Here is a 27,409-nt window from a genome sequence, read left to right on the forward strand (position 1 = left end):
TTTGTTTTTTTCCCCGACACCTGACACCTGGCAAATCTTCGCCCAAACGTTTCGTTCTTTTATTTCTTCTCTATTTGTTTTTTTTTTCTCACCTTTTTTTTCTGGAGATACATAAATTAGTCGCGAATTGGAAAATCCGAAGCTGGTAGCCGAGCTTTTTCACCCCTCGGATTGCAGTACAGATAAACCCTGCTCTATTAAGCGCGCCGTTTCACAACATGGCAGAGGTCAACGGAGGCAGGGATTAGTAATGACGTAGCCGTGTCACAGGTAGCAATCAACACCAGAGACTCGGTTAAAAAACGGCAGGCATGACGTCGCTGATCCTGGCAGCCGCGTAATCGATGACCACATCAACTGCGTAGGTAAAAATCCCCGCGATCTAACAAAGCCTTCTTGGCTTTCGAAGCGGAGCTTTTGATGTGGCGGTGGCTCAAAGGTGAACCTATCGAGTTTGCGTTTGCGTGTCTACGGCTAGTTTTCGACCCGTGTTCGCTCGGTCGAAACATCGGCTACAAGACCTCAGAAATTGCCGGATTTACAATCGCCACGAACGATTAAAAATTCGCAACTTCAAAGAAACTCATCAACGCTATCGTTGTTATTACGAATTATTTTATCGAATCGAATCGAAGTCATTTCGAATATTTTAAGTCTGAGTACCTACCTCTGATAGAGTTGGGATGGAAATAATCGTAGAGGGATGCGGATGATTGCAAGGACGGGAAAATGATAGAACGAAGCGATCGAGAAGCTCGAGGTAAGTCGGCGGTAAGTTAGTCTTCGTGTCGGTGAACAATTTAGAAATTGCGTCGTCATCTATCGAGCCGTGACGTCATGACCGGGCTAGAGGGAGGTTCTCCCAGTGATTTATCAAAGGTGGGCGAGTCAGGGTGGAGCTTTAAGACGGTGACTTAAATCTACGTTATTGCGAGCCGTGGTTTCGGGCTGAAGTTCAGTTTCTTCTCGATCAAGATTGACCACGCGGCTATAAAGAATATGCGTGATGCTATCGTAGCGAATTTCATAAATAGGCGATCCCAGAAAGCCGATCGTGAATCGACTAGGAAATTTCATTTCCTTTCATCGACGTTAGTGCATTGTAATAGCTACGATCTATGTATATAATAACTGCGCCGAGACTGAGATTGAGTACCTACTTCGAAAAATTCGATATGAAAAATTGAACGTCGGTAACAAATAGCAAGTGATTATTATTCGACAATCAGTTATGAAATATTCAACATCGGCTGCCAGCACGCAGAATGTGTGTTCTTATTTAAGACGATAGCAGTCGTCAGCGTTGATCAGACTAGACAAATTTTAACGCTGAGTAGAATCAGACCCAGCCAGGTGGACAGGAAGAAGGAAGCCGCGTCACCTGTGGAAAAGAGAAATTAATGAAAATATGAAGATCGATAATCGTGCTGAGTGTGGCTGAAGGTACGTTAACTAAATTTTGCCCAATGCGTTTCATTTTGCCCGGTCATCGACCGTCTGGAGTGTTCCCTCTTTTCGAGAGCTGCTTTTCGCTCGTTCTCCCGACGGTTTGTTGGCTGTATCTAATTTCTTTTTCAACCAAAAGTAGGGGGGTCAATACACGTGGGGCAACGGAGTCGCGTGGGCTCGGGGCGTGACTTGGACCTGCGAATATTTCCCACTCGAAGAGAGTCGAGGGGTGGCTAAAAAGTAGGTGTACAACTTTCTACGCTGGGGTTGGCAGAGCGAGCAAGATGAAGAAGGAATTGCAATAAGTGTGCCGACCGCTGATGGCAATCGGACTTCCGGGCTACAGACGATAAATAATTAGAAGTAAAACGGGTGTCCAGAATTTTTGCCGGGGTCGTAGGACCCGAAGTAGGCTTATGAGGCAATCTTGGTCATAGCGGAGGGTGGAAAAACACCGAGTCGATAAATGTGATGGAAATTTCCTTTCAAGCGAAGAGAAGTTCTTTAAATGGAACCCTTCGGCACGGACAGTCGGTTGAAATAGTCGATTGAAGAACGACGGCGGAACGGGATTAGTTACAAGCGAGCTGACTTGGGAGACGAATGCAGCGTTAAAGATTGCGTGAGCCAAGTTTCAGGTAATTGCGATTGTTGCACAGAGCTAGACTGCGCAGCGATGCAGGACCCGGTGATTAATTGAAATGAATTCAAAAGTTGTAATCTACGTAGCGACACGTCGTTGATACGCCTGCACGGTGTGCTGGGTTCCCGCCGATCCTTGTCGTTCTTCGTTTGCGATACAAAGTGAACGTAGCAATTAACGTGCACGTGCAGAAACTGGTATCAAACACGACGACGAAAGAAACGCACGCCAACCATCGTCGCTGGAAATTCATACCTTCTTCGAATACTCACTTGTGCTTATAACGCAAGCTGTCGTAGAACTTGCGGTAGCGTCCCAGGTACAAGCGCAAACTCCGCTACGGCAGACAACGTATTCCGATCCAGTTTCCACGTAGCAGTCAGCCAGGGTTGAACAACTGTCTCCAATCGCTGTCGAAGATGGAACAGAAAGTCAGTGGGGATTTTCGAACCAAGTTCTACGGAACCGCTTTTGAGGAGGGTACGACTCACCTGATTTGAGGTAGCATGCTCCGTAGCTGTAATGGTAGTCGGATTCACAGTCGCAACTCGTTGTGTTTGTCTCTACGGCATCAGTCGTCGATGTGACGACTGCGCAATAGGTGTTGCTCAGGGTGGTCGAACACTGGATGTCCGATTCGCAAGATTCGCCGTAGGTTGCCACTGATTCGAGATAAACGGTTAAAAGTCGAACTCTGTTTCCCAGGTCAAGAAACAAGCTTAAGTAGAATTCTCAGTGTCTCGACGAAAGGACAGAATTCTCTCTTGCTAGCAATACTGCTCCGAGTATAATAATTTTATCACCTGGTAAACAAGAAGTGCTCTCATCTGACACGAAGTCGTCACCGCAAGCACAGACCAAGTCATCGGTGCACGTCGAGTTTGCCACGGAACAATCGCTGTCGGAAGAGCAGGTCGCGTTTATCCCTTGAAAAAAGTATACGTTCATGGTGAAACCTTCCGACCTTCGTCATCGGGCAAAGTAAAGAGCTGATTCTTACCTGTCGCACAAGCTTCGTCAACCTCGTAATAATAGTCGGGACAAGTGCAAACCAAATCGACGCAAGCCGAGTTGGCCGCCGTGCAGTCACTGTCCTCTTCGCAAACATCGCCGAGTTCTAAAGAAAACATTGTGAAATAGGAAAAGAAAATGGAAATAGGATAAAAAATTTTTATACTGTTTCTTAGAGATTTCTACTCACTGAAACCGGGAAAAATACCAAAAAAATACCATCACGTCAGGTTTTTTCTTGAACTCGTGTTTGTAGTTTCATGTAGAGTGAAACTCCCGTTCAACTCGAAATCTGATATCCTATTCTTGATTATAAAAATTCTATGCCAAAGTGACTTCTTACTTTCAATTAGTTTGTATTAGAGTGAAACTCGAGAATGAATACAAACAGGGAAACAGAAAATGGAAACCGAAAACGTGTTCGGAAAAATATCAAAGAGAAGAAGAAAAGGCTTCATAAGCAATAACAATGAACACGGAATGTTAAGTACATTTCACAATGAAATTGTTTTGAAATATTGTTCAGTTAATTGTGATGAAATCGTGTATTTTTTTTTTCATTATTCTCATGCTTGTTTAAGCAAACACCTTTTATTTTGCAAAAAAAGTCATTTTTGGATTCGGCACTCTCGATAAAATAATATTTACCAAAAAGATCCCATGCGGCTGACATGAAATATTTTTTTGCAAACCCGTGTAATCAGAGAGAGCCACTGACCTGCGTTGTCACTTTTGCAGAGCGTGTTGTCCGAGTTGGCACTGGTTCCGTTGGGACAAGTGCATACAGAGTTCGAGCAGGACAACTCGACGTCGAGATCTTCAACGTAGCAGTCTTCGTCGGCCTGGCAAGACTCGCCAATGCCCTTGTTCACCCAGCAAAAAAGCTCTTCCTCAACCCAGTGAGAGCCTTCGTCACAGAGACAGCGTTTACTTTGGCAGGAAGCGTCGGGACCGAATATGTAGCACTGTTCGTCCCACAGGCAAGAATAGTTGTAGACTTTGGTAGCTGCAAGAATTTTTTCGTTATTTATAACAAGAGCGCGGAGCAGGGTCAGATTATCGTGAACAACGGGCAAAGCACCGAAAAATAACACAATAACTCACTTTTTCTGCATATCCTCTGAGTTAGCGAAGTCACTGTGGAGTAACCGCAACTCCAGGTACCGTTGCGGCAAAGAGAATTCGTGATCGTCACGTCATCGTCGTCGCTGCACTCTTCGCCGATTTCTGGACTCGTCGTAAAGAAGGTAAAACATCGATAAGGTTTGGTAAAGTTACTGTAACGTCGTGATTTAAACTCTCCCTCCATCGATTGTAAACTGCCAACATTTTGCGCAGCAGGAAAAGCGAACGCCGAGACGTCGGGATCGTTAATAATAGGTGTACTGACCTGGTACGCAGGTGCTCAGGTCGCTGGAAGCGAAGTAGGCTCTGTTGCAGATGCAGGTACCAGCCGCACCGCATTTCGAGTTTGCAAGGGTTGAGCAATTGTCGTTTGACACGCATTCGGTGCCAACCGCTGCCGGATTGATAAGAAGAATTATCGTTTCTCGAACCGTTGAACTCGTCTCGAAGGCTCGTTACGAGTTCTCGAGGTCAATTCAAGGACTACGAACAAAGTACGGAAACCATGCTTACTGGCATTCTCGTCGACACGGCCCAGACTCCTGGTGACGCGACCCTCGACATCCAGTCTGGTTGTCGTCGTATTGACCGTTGTATCGTAGGTGCAAACGTAGCTGCTGTTGCAGACGCCGTTCTCGAACTGACAGTCGATATCCACGGCGCACTCGTCACCCTCGGCTGGGAGAGATCGAAAGAAAGGATTTTAGGACTCGGTGATGATGTCGGTAACCCGGTAAATAATTCGTCAGTAAAACTCACAGTAACCCCCGCGACGACAGGTACGATATTCCCGCTGGTAGAAACCGTCGCTACAAACGCAGACGCCGTCGACGCAGGATGTTGCCTCGTTGTCGGCGTTAACGTAGCAGTTGACGTCGGCCTCGCAAGCCTCACCCAGTCCTTAGAACGAAACAACGCATAGAACCCGAGCATGATAGATGGGAATTGTTGGTCAATTGGGAAAGTGGCTCACCGGAAGAGGCGTAACACCTTCCATGAATGTAGTGGTAGCCGTCACCGCACGTGCAGACCGAATCCTCGCAGACTCCACCGGTCAGAAGATAGGTGCTGCACTGAAGTATCTCGGTACACGAGTCGCCGTAGGCTGTCGCGACTTGAGGAAATTGGCAAAGATTCGTTAACGGTTCGAGGCGATACTGATCGGGTTCTTACCCAGAATGCAGGACGTCATGTTCGCGTTGTACATGTAGCCACCCGCGCATTCACAGTAACCGTCGACGCAGGAGCTGTTAGAAATCGTGCAGTCAGTGTCCGACGAACAGTCCCACGTAGACACTCTGCTCAGAAGTGATGATTCAAGATCAGAATCCGAGCTCGTGCTGGACACGGATCCTGGAAATCGGAGCATGGTGTAGTAGCTTTCGAATCATGCCGATTTCGAATCATTCTCTGTGTCCCAACAATGGGAACGTTTTTGTTCTGATTAGTCGATCGCAGGACGGACTGAACTCTGTTGCTTTTTGTAACCGATGTAATTGCAAGATGTCCAATTTGGGAACAGCGACGAATTAAGTTTCCAGGCAGATGTACTTTGGCGATTTTCGAGCAAGGGTAACGGAGAAGCAGTTTATGAACCGAGGTAAGTAAGTCGGATCAACTCGATAAGAATGACACCTTTGCCGTAATCGTTGTGTCAGTTAGCCGCGTATAATTATTTCGAGATAGAGGCGTACACATGAAAGACGTGCAGGTGTTTCTCGTAATCGGCATGAAACATTATATTACAAGTTAATAATCTCATCGATTGACAGGTGGAGTTGTGTCATGATCAGCAATTTCTGGCTTCGTATCTAATTAAGAGATTAATAGTGGGTCAGTTTTGATTGGTGATCAAAATTTAAACCGCATCCATGACCAAGCCTGTAATACTGCCTGCGTGAAATTTTTTTTTTTTTATCGATATAAAACGCGGACCGAGATATTCTCGGAGAAATTATGAAAAATTCCCCAAACTTGATACAGCTGGATTTGTCAGAATTTTCAACACTCTGATTGAATTGTTGAAACGACGCGAATCGGGTGGCACGCGAGTCGAAGGCGTTCGTGCAAACACGAAATGGAAAAAGGCGACAGAAACATGAGACCGGAGAAGTGTACGGGCATGGATATTAGGTATGGGGACGCGATTGAGGGACGTTTAGAAAAGCAGAGGTGTGCGAACGATGAAACGGAGCATCGTGTCGCGACGAATGTTTCAGTCCAAAGGCCCGAGTCACGAAGGGATTGAGCACTGCACGAAACAGACAGCCGGTTGCGTGTCGGAAACCAGAAAACTGATGAATATCATCTAATAACTAATACACCACCCGGTGCCTTGTGATTTATCGTGAAAGACGGAACGAGGAACGAGAATCGCACGTAAAGAGCGAGAAAGAGAGTGAAGGAACGTAAGGAAAAATTGCGTAATGGGGGAAACGATCGTCGGGGGGGATTCGCCATGGCCATGAATTTTTATCAAACTCGAATTTGCGCTGTTGAATAAAATTGAGACCTCGAGAACGATCGCGCATTGAATTTTTACACGATTCGAATCCCTTGGCGAATCAGAGACTCGCCGAAAGATTTTCTGCCGAAATAAGGTCAGGGTGAAAGATTTTTCACACACGCTTCTCCTGATCTTAGTTAATGGAAATCGCGAGTACAACGATATTGAAATTTACAAACCATTGAGCAGCAGCAAGGACTCCAGAAAGAAGATGAGGAACACCGAGACGTGAGAACGCAGCCACATATTGAGATTATCGGGCCACGAGGCGCTCCAGATTCACCGGCTGGAATGGGTTCGGGTGATCAACTAATTCTTATGTTCTACTGCCCGCAGATAAGCGTATATCAAACCGATTTATTATCACACGAATTGCACACGCGGTCAGCCACCTGCGCCGGTATCAGATACAAATAACCCCGATACAGCTGGGCTGATATTACCGTGGCTTTTGTCGTCTCGGATAATCTAATCCCCGAAAATGTCCGTAGCGTTCATGGCGAGTTTGTGCACGACCGTCGATCAGAGTCCTTGCAATTGGAATCCAGGAGAAGGATCGGAAGTCCTGGGCGACGCCGTTCGATTTTCAAAACGATAAGAATTCTGTAAACTTTTAATGTACTTTGGATGTGATTATATCGCGTTTACATGAGTTTCATGAGATTACAGCTTACTTGTTTGTTTGTAATACATGTAATGCGAAGCTTTTAACCGATGTATGTAGATTTCGTTTCGCTGGCAGATGCAGTGACCCGGTCAACTGAAAATCGCAACCGTTTTGGGGAAAAAAAACTTTAACATCCGCCTCAGTTTCACACTCGGTAGAATTCCTTTGACACTGAGTAAATCGTATTAAGATAGGCATGTTCTGAGATAAAACTTTTAGGTTTATAGACAAAACCTGTTTCTGGACGCAAATTTAATTCGAGAGGGTTTAATTTTTCGTCCAAATAACCATAACAAATCGAATAATTACTCTGAGATTGAAAATCAATTTAATCGAATAAAACATATTTATTTCGGTCAAAATTTCACTATTGATGAATTAGTGAATTTAGTGAAATAATATTCTTTTGTAATATGAATAAAGCAACCAAACGCCCTTTGATAGATTTAATTATATTGATTCGTTTAGTTTACTAGCTTTATATAAAGTTCACCAAACTAATGGATTAATTGGTTACCGCAATAAGATGAAATATTGTCAGACCTTGCATTTAAAATACGTTTGATCAAAGTGGCGAAAAACCTTTATTTGTAGAGGTTAATGTAGGTTGAGCAGTTATTAGGATGGGCTTACAACACAACCGAATCATTGGTGAGAAAAACAACAATTGTACGGTTTTCGGAAGAGCATAAACCGTTTTATCTCCGAATACATTTGTAACTTTTTTCCGGCTACTCGGCATCGCAGACACTTTGGAATGACAACAAAAAATCGTGGTATCAACTGCTGTGAATATACTGCGAATTCGTATCCATACAGCAGCGATAAACGACTGCAGAATGATAAAATCTTGAGCGTGTCTTTATCACTCGTATCCCTGGAATTCCCAAGAGGCGAGAAACCACCCTCGCGAATTAGCAGTCACGGTCGTAACGTCAGCTATAATCTGTCCAATTCCGATGTGACCACGAAAAAAGGCCATGATTCCAAAAATAGAGCAGCTTCGTGATACATTCTGATTTTTACACACTCGGCAGAGCTGTTCTTGACAAGGCCAAGACTGTACCCCAGGTTGTGAAATTTATCGACTTTCTCAGCACACCATACGCCAGGATTGTAAATATTTTTAACGAGCGGTGGTTATTTTTTAACAGCGGGAACAAGGAATTTGATTAATACAAAAGCTGTAATCTACGGTCTGGCATATCGTTGGTAGATACGACTTACGACGTCTGAGAAAACGATACTCGTTGTTATGTTTTGAGAAACGAACACGCGGTTACCGCAATGCCTTGACAAAACTCGTGTTCAATGAAAACCGCGTCAGCTGAATTAACAACGAGCAGCCGCCTCGTTGTTGAATTTAATCAATATATTCTCAATTCGCGAAAAACAAAATCGATCGTGAATTCTAGCTCTGAAGATTTCGATCATTCGATTTTACCGAAATACTTGTTTCACGACGTGATTGACGATGGTCAACGTCGGTGTCAAATGTTCCCTTTGCGCGAGCCATCATCGCGTATCTATTTGTAAGATACAAGCTCGTGACCGAACCGTAAACACGAACCGCACGAAACAAAGGTTTTTGTTGAAAGAATGTGACGGTGAAATGGAACCGCATTTACGTCATTATAATTTTTATCGCACGCTACCGGAAACAGTCGCATCGTATTAAACCAGGCAGACACAGGCCTGTGGAAACAGTTGTACTTGTGCTTCGCAGTGGAAAAGTTCAACGTAAATCATCGGAGCTGAAAATCCGATTTGAATATATAATTAAAAATCGATATCGATACGGTGAAAATTGACGGTTCAACACCGTAGTCGCCTATTATGGTGAACATGGAAAAAAGCGTGGATTGTAAATCCATTCCGCATCGATTGATGATCAATATGGAGAAGGGTCAAAACAAATACGGTGAGTTCTATACCGCCAGCCTATTTTTCTTCAAGTCTCTTCTATTCCTGACAGTTTCTCACTTTCCACACCCATCCGGAATATTTTCTCAATCTGAGTCTGTCGGTGCGCAGGAAAGCTGATGGAACCCGAGGAGCGACACGCGTCGGCGTCGAAGAAGAAAGTCTTGGAGTTCGAAGAGCTGGTGGCGTACGAAAGGAAGTTGTTGAAATATCTCAAGTACTTCTTCGCCATTGCCCTGATCTTCATAATCATGACAATGGGATATTTGCTATGGTCAAATTATCACGCCAAGACGTCGGCACTGGTCGAATCGGCGCGGGCGCCAACCTCGGACGTGTTGAAGAATGTTTTGGAAACCGATACAATTACGCAGCCGGAAGAAGACGCGTCTCACGGAGAGACGCCGTTTGACAATTCGCAATTATTTGTCCGTTCCGATCCGTTTTCGTTTTTCCATCGATTCGATAAACATTACGATAACTCCCAGATTCAATTGAAAATAACAATCGTACGTGACGAGATCACCGGACCAGTTGCCACGAAAAATGGAAGTGGACAGACGGAAGTTCAGAATTCCATATCAGACGATGATACTCGTAAAATGAGCGATGGGATTTTCCGCTCTATTATCTTTTCTCTAGGCCCTATGGGAAACGGGATCGATGATGCTCGTTTCGCGAAGAATCCGGATGACATGCCCGGTTCTGCATCGTTTGAATTCAACCCGCCAAAAGTCGAGAAGGAAGAAACCTTGGATTAAACGCTACGAATTCTAGTAACTAGCGATAAGGAAGGATGAAATAATAGAAAAGACGAATCGGAGAGCGAGATGTCGAATTGAGCTGAAAAATTATGGAAGAATATCGGCGGCTTAGAGTCCATGCAAAAAGCTAATAAAAGGTCGATAACGTCGCTCTGACCACTGATAAAAGAATTTTGTTTACCGCTTAATGGTCGCCAGGCTAATTACACAATTATTATTAAATTGTTTTTCATTTAAAATTTCCAACTAGCTCCGTATTCAACAGTCTGACTGTAATGTTGTTGTACTTGTTTCGTAAACATGAACTAGTTCTAGTATTAATGATGATAATAATAATAACAAAAACAACGATAATAATAATGATAATCATAACAATCATAAGGAATATTATATCAAGAGTGCATATTGTATGTTGGCATAACTTTTAAGTCGAATTAGCATTCACACGTTTCAGTTGACTGGACAAATAACGTATATATTAGCCATTTTACGCGTTATACATATATTCTGTATTATCTTGTTCTCTCGTTGATAAAAGAAAATAAAAAGTGTTCGTACGTGGTTTAGACGCAATTTTCCCTGCATATCAGATATTCCGTTTCACGCAATGTTCAGCAAGTTTGTGCAATGTCAGTATAGGCATACCCATGCGCGTATCCGTCCATCGGCTTGATTAACCGCGATAAACAGCGGTGGATGTGTAATTTCTCTTTTCTTGTGATATTTCCACGCCCCGTAAGTCGGGAGAGGTGTAACGCATATTATATTTCCTCCGACTGCAGTGTTTTTCCGAATACCAAACGCCATACACAGACTCGGAAGACGGATCCTTCTTACTGGAAAATTCTACAAGCAGGCGGAATGTGAACGGCGGGTTCGCATTTACGCACTTTTCGAAGAAAGCACGCAGTAGCTATCGCAAAGCTTGTTTTCGACGAACATACTTTAACCACAGACCTTTGCCTTTGCGTGAAAAAAAGCAACAACCAAGTCCGATTGAATTCTCGTGTGAGAGTCGGAAATAATTCGAGTTTAAAAAACTCCGAATGATAATCAGAGAAACTTAGTAACCAGATGCACTTTAATCGTCGAAGCATGTTGTGAACCGATAAAGAGGAACCGACATTTATTTGGTCACTGTTTACGTCAACAAGCTTCGAAGATAGGCGGAATAGCGGAAAAAACTTGTCGAAACAGATAATCCAGAGGGAATTTCGCGGAAAACGATCGGCGAGGAAACTAACGCGAGAACAAAAGTGATAGTCGGATGCTTAAAAGCGGCTTGATCGATGCAAGCGCCGCATACTTCGATCACAGTTGTCAATTCGCGAGCTTCTTTTAACCGGACGATACGCGGTGACCCGTAACCTTGTGTCGCTATCGCGGTATCAAACACTACAAACCGCTTCTCGGCTCGAGATTTCTTCGTTTTAATTTATTTCCAGTCTCCTCTCTTTACCCGTATTTTAGTAACGAAACGCCGTCGGGTCGAGGTGACGCCCATCTTGAGAATCCTTCCTTGCTTGCTCAGCCAGCCATACTCTACAGTTTACAAGTGATCATTCGACGAAGAACATGGAGCCGAGTCAGAAAAGTTCTGGTGAGTTTGCACTGTTCGAAAAAATCACACGCATGCTTGGGATTCAATCGTGATCGTTACCTGCCGGTTCGTTTAAAGTCGAAGAAAGCTGTCAAAATTGTTTTTTTCAATGCATTTCATGAGAGATCATTTTGCGCTGTGAAATGGAAATTACTCATTGATCATAAGTGTAAAGGATTTTCATACAAACTGAACGTGATTTACCCGTGATACAGAAACTGTATACCCGGAATATAGCTAGCGGATTTTTTTTTTTGAGCTGCCCGTATCGACCATACAAATCCAACCCGATACGAATATACAATATACTCGATTCGCCGGCTCGTTGCATTCAATTTACATATCTGAATGCATTTCTCATTCCCGGCAAAGAATATTGGATACTCTATTTGCGGCTACACGCCCATAAGATCTGCAATTTTGCGTTTGACAGACGATTGCTAGAGTTCGAAATTAACGAGCTTTCTTTTATTCAATCGACTTGGCGATAAGTTTAATCGGTCTTCATTTCTCTTGCGGTTAATTAATTATTTTCGATTGATTGATGCGCAGACAACTTATTGGTCCTTGAGGACGGGTTAGCATGGCAGAAGAAATCGAAGGATCAGCAATTCGTCTCGGTTTCAAGCTATGAGTCGAGGGTGTCGAAATGCTTGACGTTCTCTTTCATCCTCCTCACTATCGCGCTCGTTGGGATTGTGGCCTATGAACTTCAGCAGGCGATTCGAACCGAGTACTTGATAACCGACGCCGAAATCCGGGCGATGGAAATATCTGAGGAGAATATTGAAAATGTATCAGTTTCAAGGAAGGACTCGGATTTTCTCATTCCAAGCCCTGAGCCTACAACCACGTCTTTTTCCGATGAAACTAATCAGGACGCGAAAAATTCTCAATCGAGCGAAGAGAGGAAAGAGGAACAGATTTTCGAAGAAACCGGTGTGAAGACATCCGGCGATTGGGTCGACGAAACGTCCGACTCCTCGAAACTGCTTGAGGAAGAACTGAGAAATCTGAATTTAGACCAGGAGGAGAGTTTCAAACGGCTGCTCGAGAAAATCGAATCGATTGCTAGAAAAACGGAAATAGAGGATCCTAATTCCTTACCCATATGGGACAAAATCGCTTCGCCAATAGACCCGAGCGTGGTGGGTCAGATTCCCGAAGAAGACAGAAGCACCGCCGTCTCGGCTGATGCGGGGATTGAGAATCCCACCGAAAAACCCGACGAATTTCGATTACCAACGATGGACGACTGGATGAAATTGTATCCGGACCGGTCGAAACAAAAGTACGAGGAAATCGATGACGACGACGGAATAGATACAGTGTTAGAAGAGGACGGCTTCGACGATTATGCGTACGAAGACTCCTACGAAGACTACAACGATTATTACTCGATGGAAGAGTTCGAAAGTGCAAAAGGGACCATTGAGGAGCCAAGGGTGACACCGGAAACCATGGAAGCGAAAAAAGAAGTTACGGAGCCTCTAAATCAGGAATCGGATCTGATCGAGGTAGCCTGCTTTGGCACGTGGGACGAAGATTTTGTTCTCTCTGTTACGAAACCACCAGTCACCGTTGCGACAGGTCCCGTTGTACCTGACCAGGAAAATTCTACCGATGAGAATCCGAATGAGCCAACCAGATCCGAGAATACTGTTCAAACAACCGACGGGGGAGGTGATCTGCCTGAGGTCGGCTTTCCAACTGCTAATAATCTCCAAAACCTGTGGGAAATACGGAACGATGATGCTAAGAACTACTTCAGCGACAATCGGTTTCGCTCCGGTGTTATTCAATCCTTTTTGGAAACCGGTAAGTCAATTTTATTTTTTTGCAGTACCGATCCACACACTTGTCGATGTGTACTCAAGGACCCAAGTTTATCTCGTTTATTCGCACCTTTTACCTCTGGGTTGATTCTGACTTCGTTGAATCGAAAAGCAATTGATCCCACTAAAACTGACTTCAGAGTCCTTTGGTGAGATTCAGTGAACCTTGTACGCTGTTCTAACCGAACCTGGAATAGTCCTGTAAACATCAAACACTCAATTATCTCGAACGCCATTTACCAAAGACCAAAATCCACGCTTCAATAAGCACTTTCCTGACCAATGTTTCAGCATTATCCAACAACGATGAAGATAGTATCAAATCGCTCCGCGAGTTCTTGGGACTGGAACAGAACGTATGGGACGATTACGGCTCTTACGACAGATTTTCCGATTACCCAGTGGTGAAACGCTCCATTTCCACTTCACCGGTAAACGGTGAGCCAGATATTCATTCGTAACTGTTGCTGAGAAGGAACGAACAGCGAACCGTTCATGCCTGTCGAGGTGTTTCCATGACGATCTTAAGTCTCGTGTACCCTCGGTATGTTTCAGGGGGACTAGACGAGTCGCATTCGTCACCGGAAAAGTCAGCCAGGCTGATGGGTGAAATGCGGAAAGCGATTGACGAGGAGACCAGCGCACTCCACGACCTTGTCTCCGTGGCCTCTGGGCCGGTGAAACCCGTCCTCGAAGCAGAATTAGACGACTTTTACAAACGGATGGAAGCCGTCTCGGCTCACATCGATCGGTTGCACGAACGGTATCTCAGACTTAACGAAGTGACCGACGACTACGTGTCGAAGGAGTTTCCTGCGTCCGAGGAAGCCAACGACTACGGTTATAGATACTGAGGAACCAAGGCTGAGGACAGTATCCTGGATAAACCTTGTGAGCGACACGCATCGCGCCGATTTCGGCGTAAATAATCATGCACAACGTCGTTCGAGTTCAACTCAGTCAAGGACTTTTCGTACCGATTGTAAGTCAGCTTTGTCGAGCGTATAATTTTAGGCTCTGTTTCCATCCGACCGAGTCGATGTACGAATATCTTGAATACTGCACTGAAAGTTTCTGTCAACTATCTGTTATTTAATTTATATCTATTATGTGTACACGTATGACATGTACCTAAGTTTAAAGTAAATAATAACGTTAAGCACAATATATCGAGCGAAGATGCGTACGATCTAAACTGTAATAAAATATTGACCGAAAGCGTAAGAAATTCATTCGTAGCGCGTTTTTAATAACGTTCGATTCTCGAGCGTCGATAATTTTCGGTGTCCCTGACCCTTCCTCGTCGTTGCGTAAACTCTTCGTCTTACAATCAGAAATGTTACAGTAATTCTTTTTACGCCTCGGCGTTTCAATCTATACGTTTGATAAACAAGAAGCGAGCATAACACAGATATGCATATAAAGATATATGTTTTACGAGCTCGTTGCAATGTTAGCCCGCATTATCGGGCTGTTGTTGACTAAGAAAGGAAGATATATCTCGACGTAATATTTATGCATATCAGAGGCGCAAAAGAAAGAGTTCGCAAAGGTCACCCGAGTAATTATGCGACTCGTACCGTATAGCTCAACATCAACTCACAATCTATCCGTCAATCCACACATTAAATACCTCGACTTACACGTACACACTGTTCCTCGCTTATACATCGGCGATCACGTGTTTCATGCGTGGAAAAAAGCTTGCTGATTTACCGTATCAGTTTGCAACATTGGCGGGATTTTTTAATCACGAGCATGTGGACCATCGACATTTTGTACACAAAATCGTTAAATTTTCAATGACATACATCGGGTGCTTCGTTCTTAGATGTGGGGAAATTCCATCGGCACTTCTTATCTTCTTATTTCCGCGGTTAATCCACATTCCGACACATTTTCAACATACTTATCGCTGCTTTGCCACCTAATAATTGGTACAATAGACTGTTTGAAATTTATAATAAAACCTGTCCGACGAACAAACTTCGATTCACGAAGGTTGAACGTCGTTTCAGTTTTTTAATTACATCCTCAATAGTTTGACTTTTAATTACTACGTTTTGACAGGTATTACATGCGAATCCCATTCTTGACGACGCACTGCACTGAACATACCCTCGTTACGGTTGTCGAATATTTTGCTTCTTGCTTGATTGTCGTTCTCATACTGGAAAACGTGTGAGTAATTGCGAGTAAATACATTCGGTCAGCTTTATTGCTAGCCAAGAAGGTTTTCCGGGTGAAGTTCGTATTATTCTGCAGTTTTGTAATGCATGCAGTTTACAAGCTGAATATAAACAAGGGCCATTACGCTGTTTCAAATATACGATTCCAGTGCTCCCCGGTACCTCTGGCATTTTCGATCGCAACGTCTTTGCCGTAATTCCAGAGGGTCGGTTCACTGTCGAACGACGCGGCAATTAGAATCTGCGGGGGATGGGCGAGGGTTAGAGGACAGGAGGAGGAGTTAAGTGCGGAATTAACCCTCTTATGCTAAAACAAATTGCGGAGATTGCGGCTGAGCGGGAAGCAGCAGACAGACATCGGTTCGGCACGAAAGGTTAAACGATTTACGACCTTCCTCCGGGTGTTTTACCGCCGGGAAGCCTGTCGCCGATACTTGATACTTAGTTCGTATCTTCCCCGATGCTTCCAAGCTTGAGGAGGTCGGTTGAACGAAAATCGATACTTTTTATCAAGTTTATCACAAGATAATCGACGTAGCTCGAGTATTTGTCAAATTGTTATATTCGCAAGCTACGAAGGTCCCTTCAAAAAGACAGAAACAGAATATATTGGAATTTGAGACAACAGCTTATAGACATATCGATGCTTCGTTTAAAAAGCGATTCAAAGCTGTGAAAAATCCAGTAAGTTCGTTTGATTCCACTCTACGATGATTAATTTCAATCAATCGTAATACTCATTTCTACAAAGTCACTGGAACAGATTTTTTTTTTTCCTCGCTAATCAAAATCGCACGAATCTACCAGACTTACAACCGCCTTGAAGCAATTTCAAACGAAACATCGCTGCATAAATTTCCGTTTATATTTCCAGTAATTCTAGTTTTTGTACTTTGTAAAAGATCTTCGTAGCTTAAAAACACACAAATTCTGCAAACGTTCGATGTACGAATACACCGTAATAAAAGTAATGAAAAGATATCGATTTTGGCCACGAAGCCGCGTTCTGGTAAACTCGTCGGACTTGACGTCATCGTTCGGACTCTACGATCGGTCCCCTCACGCCCCTTCGCCTTGCACGAACAGGACTAAACGCCCTGGTGTAGTAACACGTATATTCGACGACACGGTTCGTGATGCCGGACTCCGTCGCACCGTCGTGACGTAGCCGTTGGCGTGACGTCGAGATTCACGGGGCGTCGCGATTGCCCCCCATTGTATCGTTATCGGGAATCCGGAATCTCAATAGGTTGAACTCGATGTTACAGCGGTTGTTATTATACTCAAGGATCGATCCTTAACGCCTCGGAATATCGCAAAGTGTACGACGTACGCCTAATTCATTCGGCTATGGGGCGACTATTTTTAAATTTTTTTTTATTTAACCCTCGATATCGACTTGATTGATGCTGTTGAACCGAAAAAAGGAACAAGAAAAAAAAAAACCTGCATAGTACTTTTCTGTACATGTAGACAGCGATCGATATCCTTTGCTCACCTTTCTCTAACCGCCATCGAATAAAGCTTTACCGTTAATCGTACGTACCGATAAGAATTCGAAATCGATGGAAGCTCCTCTTTCTCTCTTTCTTGATGTGATTCGTCGCGTAAAATGTTCCGTATTCCAGGAGTTGCAGTTTGTTCCAAATGATCGAAGGACGACCGACGTATTCCGATGGCGACGCTTCACAGATTTTCCAAACGTCGGTCGATTCGGAGCTTTTTCTCTGTACGCAACCCCTTTTTCCTCGGTCGGGTAGGTAAAATTGAATTATAGGAACGTAACGCGATTTCCGATAAAAACGTTCGTCGACCCTCCTGCTATTATCCTCGTTCTTCCCGTCGCGTCGTCCCGCAACGTTCTTATTCGCAGGAAGGAAGAATAGAATCTCCAGGAAATCGAGCCGGTTCACGCAGAGAATTGTATCGGCAGGAGTTTCCGCCGGAAATCAGATCCCGCGGGTCGTTGGCTCGCCTTTTCTCCTTAGGGATAAAAGGGTGGAATACTCGGGTGGCTCAAAAGCGTTTCGACAAAATCCTCCCTGCGGTAATCGAAAGTGGGGGGGAGGCAAAGGTGCCTTGGCCATGTTTCGGGGCTACGATTCGGGTGCATGGTGGGGTAAAACTTGCGAGCAGCTGGAGGGGGTGGCTGAAAAGGGCATATAAGGTGGGACGGCTTCTTGGCGTCACGCAGTCGAGAAATTACCGAGTTCAACCCGCGAGGAACGAGGGAGGCTCGATAGTTCGCACGAATACAATTTTTTCGTCGGTCAACGGATCGCATATTCACAATCCTCGGCAGTTTCGCAAATTCGGAATTTTTATAAACCAAAAGTGTGCGCGGTTCCTCTCTCATCCTTTTGTGGTGGTGTCTTCATTTGCTTTGGGTAATTTTTTTCAATCCTTTGACGACCGTGTCGTTCTTCTGGATTCTTATTCATTCCGTTTCTCAACCGGTAGGCGAGTCGAGCGTATATTTATCGAAATATCGAGCCCACGCCATGAGGGACACAACGGGGATCCAGATTTTTATTATCCTGCCAATTTTGGGCCTCATCATGACGCCGACCATCAGTGCTCTCACTACCTTTGGCAAAACCAACCCTCAGAACCAGAACCAAAATCCACCGCCACAGCCTACTCCAGGTAAGATTCCTTCATCATTATCATTCAACTGTTATCGTCGAAGTTATTATTCTTTCGAGATTTGTTTTTGGCGGTTTCAATTCCACCTTCCGTTGCACTGATATGCTTTCTCACGGCAACTATAATCCTGGTTTCTCGGGTGATTAGCGGATATACGAAACAAAACATTCGGACCGGTATAACCGTAGTATCACTGTACCGTTTCAACAGAAACGCCACTCATGTACGAATTATAGAACCGAACGTTCTCCGCATCACAATTTTTACCGAAGACAGGTAGCTACGAACGATAATTGTGCTCCCTGTTCCTATTATAATACAAAACATCGCTTCAAGCTTGACTTTCGATCCATTTTCGTGCATGCCAATGACGGAAAATTTCAACAAAAACGCATTTTTTTATTTTTACTAAACGATTGGCAGAAAAGATCGACTTTCCAAAGTAAATGAACGTCGGGATGAAACACCATTGATCACAATTCGCTCGATTATATTAATATACCAGCAGCTGACATTAATTTCCCTCACGACAAACGCCGGCGATTGACTTGATCGATCAGTGACACTGTTACCCATGAATTTTTCTCAAATTTCCCTGCTAATTCTATACAACGGAAATTACTGTAAAACATAGTTACAAGATAATGTATAATGCACGTTCATAGCAGCTGAGGTCTAGCAGAATGATGGGGTAACATATACCTAGGCGAGTACATGTATACACGTACGCACGTAAATAAATAAATACACCAGGGACATAATTATTTTTTTTCACCTCATCGCACTGAGTGAGCTTATATTCCCGGCGGGCGACCTTCCGGTTTAAAAATCTCGCGTGATGCGATGGTGATGATGATAACAACAACAACAATAACAACAACAACAACAACAACAACAACAACAACAATAATAATAACAACAGTAATGAGAATATTATTACTAAAAAGCGTGTCTCATTCCCTTGAGAATGTAAAGGCAATATGCATAACGCAGCAACATTTTTCTGCACTAAGAAAAATTACCTGACAGACATGCAAGGGTGTGTTCTGTATATTATATAATTATAGTGAAATGCTAGACAACCGTGTCCTGCATTTTAAAATAAACAAGGTGCTTAATTAACGAATTATCATCCATTTGGTAATCACGTAATCTGCAACTCGGCCGGACGGACTTGAATCACGTTTGTTCCATGCGGTTGTAAACTGAGTTTAGCCGAATGGCTGCAGTGCAGGCAGAGCTTTCAACGCAATCGGGATTTACGGCGTATCGTATCCGAGACTTTATAATATCTGGTGGCAGAAAATATAATTATTCACTTCAAGATGGGCGTATTTAATATCATTAAGGTTTTTACAATCACATTTTTTATTTCACATTAATTTGATGAGACGAGGTAAAAGTGAAAAAAAAAAAACAAATTACACCACAGGCCGCAGCTGCGCGACGATTTTTATATCGTGTCAAAGTTTTCGTTTCCATTCTATTCTTTGAAAATGACTCGAAAAGGCAAGGAATTAACAGAGATGGAAATATTTATTTTCCGTCGATTCCTTTTGCAGGCAAATCAACTACAATTAAATTAAGTTTCAAATCGGTTTGCTTACACAGGAGGCACGCAGAAAGGTGGAAAAGGAAGTGACGCGAGGCAGATAGTTACCTGCAGGTTTGCGGCGAGCAGGTTACCCTGGAATGTATGATAATCGGGCTCGCCTTGGAGAATTTCGGGACCCGATAAATTATTAAGCTCCTGGCTGGCGTGACAGGCAGGCATAAACGACTCGTTCCTCTTCGCTTTAACTTTCTCTAAGCTGAGGCTAATGATTTCCCAAGTCGACGATGCGGGCTGCTCACTACTAATTGACACGCGAAACCAAGAACTCGAAAAGATCGACACGAATCGTGATCGGCGCCGTTTGCCGATCGCCAAGCTGCAAGTAGAAAAGGTCGCGTTCGGTCAGCCACACCGAATAAAGTTTGATCTAGTCCTCCCTGCAATTCTGAAATTTATCTTCCCCTGAACTTCTAGTTTTTTTGCGGAACAGCCTTTCCGTCTAAGTACGATCCATTAATTTAAACAAGAATGATGAGATTCTCATTATTCATCTGCAAAATGGTCGGTGATTGTAAATTTTGTGTTAAAAAAAAAAAAAAAAAAAAAAATACAAGAAACGCGTTTTATCGAAAGGTTTGCATTTCTGCCAGAATTTAATTTCAGAACTTTGAGATTATCTTTGATTTACACTGCGATGTTTGACTTTGGAAACTCGGAGTTTAATTTTCACCGGAATGTCGGCGTAAACTTACAACTTCGCAAAACCTCGTCGAATTATTAATTCTAAGTGACATTGAGCACGGGCGTTTTTCGCTGCGAAAAAATCTATTTTCAAGCTCTCGACGACTATTACAGCGAAAAATATCGTACAATAGTGCCAATTCGAGTTTGGAGCGAAATCTGAAAAGGTTATGGAAAATTGTAGACCCACAGACGTCGGCGGTGAAACCGCAGCTTTGAAGACGTTTCAATTGAAGTAAGTAAAGCGAAAAATGAAAATGAAATTCAGGGCACCATCGTGATTATCGTCGGATCGTATAATACACGAGCGTTTTACTATACCTCATACTCGTACCTTATGCGACCTTATCCTTTCTCCCGACGTATTACGCAGGTCTGGTGTATAATAATTTGAGCTCACGCTAGCCGTTTCACGAAATTGCAAATATGAAACAGCATAACGAGACTGGGACATATAATTGTTTTAGGCTCACGGTTTATGCGGTGGCCGGTATTTTTATGCCCGTCGCGATTCAGAGTCGCTAATTAATTGCCCGACGACTGTGTAATAATTAATTGATGCCGCGAAAGCGAGCGTCCGATTAGACTTCCGTTTGCTAGAAATCGAAAATTGAATACAGATTTTCATTCGACGAGTGTGATTTCTTCCAGGTATAGCGACTGAATTATTTAACCGTAGCTTGAAAGAAAATGGGAACGCGTTTCTTAAACGTGGCACTTGAATAATGATTTCGCCATTAGGAATAATAAAAGCGGGCTTTTCCCGCATCGGAAGTAAAACATTTCCCGCTCTAATCACACGTTTATGAATTTTGTAGGAACTTGAGGGGCTGACTCTATGCGCCCCGTCTATCAAAGTCAAACTATGTCTCGAATAATAATTATAACAATAAGAAAGGTAAGCGCTGTGCCGAACTAGCGTGGCTAGACTCGCCATGAATCAGGTAATTCCATACTTCCACGACCAAATCTACTATTTATGTGGGTCAAGAGGGTTTCAAACCGAGCGTGTCTCCCTGGCGTTAAAAAAACACGACTTAGCCAATCGCGCTGCAACCGACCCCCCCCCCCCCCCCCCCCCTCCGTTAATTCTTTCTCACAGACATTTGTTGAAAACTTTTTCCAAGATTTAATCGATCTGATATGAGCAATAAAATGGGGTCAGCTTTTATTTCCAAGTTCCCATACATTGCACCTAAATTGGAACAGGGTCAAGCCTACTCTGCAGTGAACTGGGAGATAAATTTTTTAAACGCATAATGATAAATAATTCTTTTAATAACCGTTTGAAAAGTTTGTCTAATTCCTAGCTGTGCAAATATTTGTAAACTCGAGTTTCAGGGATTCATATGTGCAGACTTTTGTTGATTTCTTAAACTTTTCCAATTTCCAGCTTCTTAGACACTCGAAACGCGTGACATTCAAAATCAATGACATTTGTTTTTCAGTTGGAAAATCACGCCTCTGCAAGCTCGAGTCCGATTGTGCGGCGATCCAGAACACAAGTTGCCTTTCGGATCAGCGGGATGGACACACTCGCTGTCTTTGCGCTGATTATTCAGCCCCGATCAACGGCGCCTGTACCAACGTATTAAAGCGTAAGATTTACCCTCTTGAAGCATAAAAATTGCAGTGAAAACGGGCCGAAATAATCCTGAAAATCTCAGTGTTGTAAAAATTGAATTTTCAGCTGGAGTTTATCGACCAGCGATATTCACGCGGGTCTATAAATCGTACCAAAGTATTAAATGATTTTTGCAAAATTTGATTCGTGAATTCGGATTTAGATTCTAGAACTGTTGACAGATAAGTTGAAACTTTGACGTTTACTACTTAACGTCGTAAAGTTGAACTATTCTTCACAGTTTCAACGCGAATTAAAAGATTTCACCTATATAATGTATTTGTAGAACTCTGGCCGCGGATATGCGAAATGCAATCGCATAAACGGCGATATATTGCAGTGCCAATAATTATTAAACGATTATACAATCTCTCGTGCCGAATGAGTTATAAATTTGCCACTAACACGCGCCCCAATTGTTCCTGGGAATAAATGTATTATTACACCCACATGTAATATATAACACACCATTTTCGGTGTGTATAATAACAACTCGAGTAAAGTTATTCGCGTGCTTATGCCTAATTAATTCGTGTCCCTATTGATTGTAGGCAGGATAGAAAAAAATACACGTTTCATTAGCCGTTTTTTTCCTCCAACTAAATCGAGAAATTTAAGGATAAAAAACTATTTTCCTAGTGGCAAGAACCCCGTGCAACGAGGACTCGGAGTGCATCAAGGGCGCTCACTGCTCCCAAGGAAACAGCACGATGCCGGAAAAACGTTGTCTCTGCAAGCTCGGCTACGTTGAAAACGCCCAGCGTTTGTGCAGCGGTAAAGATTAATTAGATCGTTGTTTGTCGTACAATTAATTATTGCCGGAGGTGGTAATAATTTTGCTCGAATAAAGTTCCCTCACTTTTCCCACGAAAATAATTCCGGATTCCCTGACGTTTTCTCACCAAACTTAAGTAATGTCAGGCAGCTCTTATGACCGAAAGCTCCAGATGTTGTCCACCTTGAACGTATAAATTTCTATCTAAAAACACACAGTATTGCTTCGTTTCACACGTATAATTAGAAACTGAAGAAATTCCATTTCCGAATGTTAGCTCAACTGAATATACGAAGCATAGCTAAAGTTTGAAAACGATTTATAAAAAAAAAGTACGTTTTTACCTATGGCCCATAATAATTTCCTGACTTTTTCCGGGATAAATTAGTCTCGCAAGGTTTTCGGTATTATTGTTTTTGAAGTTGAACGTTGTTTCTTTAATTATTGTGAATTAAGAGACGCCAACGAATTTTGCTTCCATCCATTTCCTTTCAATCTTTCGACAAAATTTACCGACACCATTTTTTATGGAAAATTGCAGGTAGTTCACCGATCCTGCGAATTTCCCTCGCAACGATCCTAGCTGCGGTTACTCTTTCGGGGAAATACATTTTCCTGTAATTAACTGCAGCAGAGTCATTAACGGCGAGTCTACGCGGATTCTCTATCGACGAGTGTGCCCTGAAGAAAACTGCGTCGTACGGGTGAAAAATATCGGAGACATTAAACCACGGTCAGTCAAAAATAACTGGCAACACGCAATAAGGAATTTACTCTCAATCAGTGTGCCTTACATGTAAAATTTATACTGAACCGATTTCAGCAAACACGTATAATACCGGGATTATTTATATTTGCGGTAGTTCGAATTAGGTGCTAGTACCAAATAACGCTCGTCATTGATTTCGTTATGGGTAAAAAATATTTATCAATTGAAACGTAAAAGTAATTCAGCTCGATATTTTTGACTAACGGTGGCAGAGTTTTGGCGATTTATTATACAACTGTATGTATTTAATCATCATTTTGTACTCGGCTATCATTTACCTTACATACATATACCTATATTGTAGATATAATTCAATGATTATATATATATATATATATATATATAATAACGTGGCACAGACTTGAAATTTTTTGAAAATATTCTATTCATCGCATATATTTCGCGAATATATCCTATACATGTATGTAATAGTGCCTATTCCGTAGACACCTTGAAGTTGATCTATGAACGCCAATGCATGGAGATTGATGACTCGTGTCGTAATTTGGTGACAGTTATTGTAACACTTACGCGGTCTTTACCAAATGTCCGACAGATAAGTATCGAAAGATTAATCATCATTTGTCCTTTGTGATTTACAGACATGCGTACATACAATGTGCTTCTATATTAAATATCACACACGTATATTTATCTGTACGTTCGATCTAAACTTCTGCGAGTATGATTAGCGTTAATCTTCGGTATACAATCAAATTATGCAACAACAAATTACGATAATGAATCTGCTCAATTTATAGGAACGCTTTGAAACTTTTCTTTAAAAATTTCAGTGAATTACCCCGGCTTCTTAATTATATTTTCTAATCAAAATGATCTTGGACGATGTTGTTTACCTCGACGGACAAGCCATTCTAATTAACGATTCTAAGCAAATGCAGATTGTACAAGAGAGTGACAAAAACAAGTATACTTCAAAGAATAACTAATTGTACGTAAGGAAGAGAGAAACGAACAAACTAATGCGTGACTGTAGAGAATAATAAAAAAAAGAAAAAAGAAAAAATGCAAGCGTGCCTTTCCGTTTGAAATTTAAATCGTTCCATTAATGATGTGAAATTTAAACGCGTTCCTATAATATATAAATAATCACGCGGTTTTAAAGCCTAATCTTTGATTATATTATAATTGCGAGCAATGAATATTTACCAAGATAATTATACTGTAATTGCAACTGACTATTCTGCCGCATATACGCCAAGAATGCCTTATATATTGAGTATTGTATGAAAAAAATTGGCTGCACTAGTCTAATACAAAGACCTACTTATACTTTACAAATATTCTAAAATATACCTATAACCTAAAATATACATGAATACATTATACCGGCGTATTGCATGTATACTTACTGTACGATACCCATAAGTTGATAGCGTATTTTGTAAAGTTTGTATGTGTAACAATTATACTATAGTACAGAGTATGTATACGTACATCCCACGCATCACGACAAATACGCACTATATAACGATTTCTTAATTTGTTATACATATCGTTTTAAGATTGATTCATGTTTTGCGCACAATTAAAAGCTGAATAAAAATAATACCTTAAATAAGAATTTCAATGGGTTTTCAATTGCTGATAGAATCTTGTCAACAACACTGTGAGAAATAGATCCTTTATACAAAACTTTATAGATTCGTTTATACAAAACAGATTTGTGGTTGATAAGTCAGATCAGAACATGCGTTGGATAGAAAAAGAACAATTCTTAAATTACATAATCTATGAGGTGTAAATATTTCACTGTATACTTTTCTATTCCCAGGACCTTATTAACAGTTATGAAAACGTAGCAATTTTTCTCTACAATAAATTCGGTCACCTTTTTCTAAATACTAAAGAACTGATCAAGTTTCCGGTTTGTCCAGCAAATCGGAACGATGGTGTAGGAATGCTGTGAAGTAGTTCGAAATCTGGAACAATCAAAAGTAGAAACATTAGAAAACACGTTTACGAGTTTTATGTTGCGATTCTTGCACCGCGTGTAACGCTTACAGATCTTGAAATGGTTAATTAGCTCATCTTCGGTCCAGTTGCACGAAGTGATGATTAAAATACCCTGAGGATCGAGCATTTCCTTGACATTCTTTATATACTTCTCCCTCTTCTCCTTTGGATTATCGGGATTCAAGCTAACTGCGTCATAAGTTCCCTTATCGTGAGCAACTCTGAAGGTCGATCCAAGATCCGCTATGTCATTCTCCAGGATGTCAAAGGTCTGCAGCGTTATGTGTGAACAGCTTTTATCCCTCAGGACTTGGGAAGCCAGGTCAATTGCGTTCTGCGAGTAATCGACTCCCGTCAAGTTGGTGAACCCCTCGTCGTGCAGCTCGACCAGCATCATCCCGTTGCCGCAGCCGAGGTCGATTATCCTGTCTGTGCTCGCGACTAGCTCAGGCTTGGTACTTAGCCACCTGGAGAAAATTGCAAAGCTTAGAAATAACGCAGCGATCGAAGAGAAGAAACGAATAACACAAACTCCGAGTTACCTGACTATTCTCAGAGCACTGTCCTCTCCGAACCAAACTTCCCCAACGTCGCCGTGGTGCTTAAAATTGTTTATTTCCAGGGAATAAGTCTTGTCCCAGCTGCGGAAACGGTTTTAACGGGTTATGCAGGCTAGTTGTAAAATAACGGTTTCTCACGCTGCCAACGTCAAATATTAAGCACAACTCACTAATCCTGCGTTCCAAGTTCTGAGGAATCCAGCTCCTGCTCGTCTTCCGCCATATTCTGAAGCTTTCTAAATCGAATAGGTGGGTATATTACTTTGATTGCGGTACGTATTTTGAATTACGCGAAGTCACGCGGCTTTACTGAGACATGTGTACACCGCTTGTGAGAAAACCTAACCTAATCTGAGTGTCGTCACGATGGATCTGAGTTAGGTTATTACTAGGTTAGGGTGTATGTGCCATGCGTGAATGATGCACTTGTTTCGTGTAAGGTGTGTTCCTGGTTCCTGCTTCACACGCAACTATCTCTAAGAACTAATCACGTGATCTGCTGTATGACGGCCATCTTGAATTTCCAACCAATCTCATTCGAGATCCTTAGCGCACATCAGAGAGCAACGGCGCTCACTTTAAAGTGTGACAATCTATGCTGGAAATCTACGGCGTCGACTATATTTATACTTTTCACTCGACGGCATACACATGACGGACGCAGGACACACATATAGCAACGTACATTCTCAAGACGGCTTTCATATCGACGGCGCAGAACGGGAAGAAACACGTCCGCCGAAGGAACCCGCCTTATTTTCTTCGTGACTGCGTGTGTGAAATGCTAATTGTAAGAAAACCTAACCCAATCTGATTCTCGGCACGATGAGTTTGAGTTAGGTTATTATTAGGACAGAGTGTGAGTGAAAAGTTCTACTTTTGTAGAAAGCTGTATAACCTCTTTTTACCTACTTGCTGATATTTTCGGTAGCGAGATAATGCCTCTCTGTGTGTGTCGATGATCTGACGATTTATTTCGCCATTGGTCTCAATAAATGAGCCACGTTACGCTTAGTCGTGTGACGGCATCTGCACATAACAAACCGGTGC

General features: G+C 42.5%; 4 protein-coding genes across 7 annotated transcripts; 2 read left to right on the plus strand and 2 right to left on the minus strand.

Moving 5' to 3' along the window:
* Positions 1-1,194: 1,194 nt before the first annotated feature.
* On the minus strand, positions 1,195-10,875 carry LOC124308086 (prion-like-(Q/N-rich) domain-bearing protein 25). Of its 2 annotated transcripts, none has more exons than XM_046770435.1 (13): positions 10,734-10,875; positions 5,402-5,581; positions 5,202-5,342; positions 4,988-5,128; positions 4,742-4,906; positions 4,494-4,622; positions 4,208-4,330; positions 3,822-4,109; positions 3,093-3,209; positions 2,896-3,018; positions 2,584-2,754; positions 2,365-2,502; positions 1,195-1,381 (listed from the first exon to the last, which is right to left on the minus strand). In XM_046770435.1, the coding sequence occupies exons 1-13, from the start codon at positions 10,735-10,737 to the stop codon at positions 1,308-1,310; spliced, it is 1,794 nt and encodes a 597-aa protein (XP_046626391.1). In that variant the 5' UTR covers positions 10,738-10,875; the 3' UTR covers positions 1,195-1,307. The 2 variants fall into 2 exon arrangements, with proteins under 2 accessions (XP_046626391.1, XP_046626390.1); XM_046770434.1 differs by lacking the exon at positions 10,734-10,875 and adding an exon at positions 6,914-7,181.
* LOC124308091 (uncharacterized) lies at positions 4,258-24,912 on the plus strand. The gene is made up of 5 exons (XM_046770443.1): positions 4,258-4,350; positions 18,173-18,358; positions 22,103-22,252; positions 22,918-23,052; positions 23,595-24,912. Exons 2-5 carry the CDS (start codon positions 18,214-18,216, stop codon positions 23,672-23,674), a joined length of 510 nt encoding a protein of 169 aa, XP_046626399.1. The 5' UTR covers positions 4,258-4,350; positions 18,173-18,213; the 3' UTR covers positions 23,675-24,912.
* Positions 9,098-14,755, plus strand: LOC124308088 (uncharacterized). 2 transcript variants are annotated; one of them, XM_046770436.1, is made up of 6 exons: positions 9,098-9,322; positions 9,436-10,717; positions 11,559-11,688; positions 12,241-13,506; positions 13,815-13,961; positions 14,079-14,755. In XM_046770436.1, the coding sequence occupies exons 3-6, from the start codon at positions 11,664-11,666 to the stop codon at positions 14,375-14,377; spliced, it is 1,737 nt and encodes a 578-aa protein (XP_046626392.1). In that variant the 5' UTR covers positions 9,098-9,322; positions 9,436-10,717; positions 11,559-11,663; the 3' UTR covers positions 14,378-14,755. The 2 variants fall into 2 exon arrangements, with proteins under 2 accessions (XP_046626392.1, XP_046626393.1); XM_046770437.1 differs by lacking the exons at positions 9,098-9,322; positions 9,436-10,717 and having other exon boundaries at positions 11,415-11,688; positions 12,241-13,377; positions 13,410-13,416; positions 13,813-13,961.
* LOC124308090 (EEF1A lysine methyltransferase 2) lies at positions 24,203-27,408 on the minus strand. Of its 2 annotated transcripts, XM_046770442.1 has the most exons (5): positions 27,272-27,408; positions 26,530-26,595; positions 26,342-26,440; positions 25,848-26,266; positions 24,203-25,765 (listed from the first exon to the last, which is right to left on the minus strand). In XM_046770442.1, the coding sequence occupies exons 2-5, from the start codon at positions 26,580-26,582 to the stop codon at positions 25,671-25,673; spliced, it is 666 nt and encodes a 221-aa protein (XP_046626398.1). In that variant the 5' UTR covers positions 26,583-26,595; positions 27,272-27,408; the 3' UTR covers positions 24,203-25,670. The 2 variants fall into 2 exon arrangements, with proteins under 2 accessions (XP_046626398.1, XP_046626397.1); XM_046770441.1 differs by lacking the exon at positions 27,272-27,408 and having other exon boundaries at positions 26,530-26,699.
* Position 27,409: the final 1 nt, after the last annotated feature.

The sequence above is a fragment of the Neodiprion virginianus genome, chromosome 6, assembly GCF_021901495.1.
Source record: "Neodiprion virginianus isolate iyNeoVirg1 chromosome 6, iyNeoVirg1.1, whole genome shotgun sequence".
NCBI lineage: Eukaryota > Metazoa > Arthropoda > Insecta > Hymenoptera > Diprionidae > Neodiprion > Neodiprion virginianus.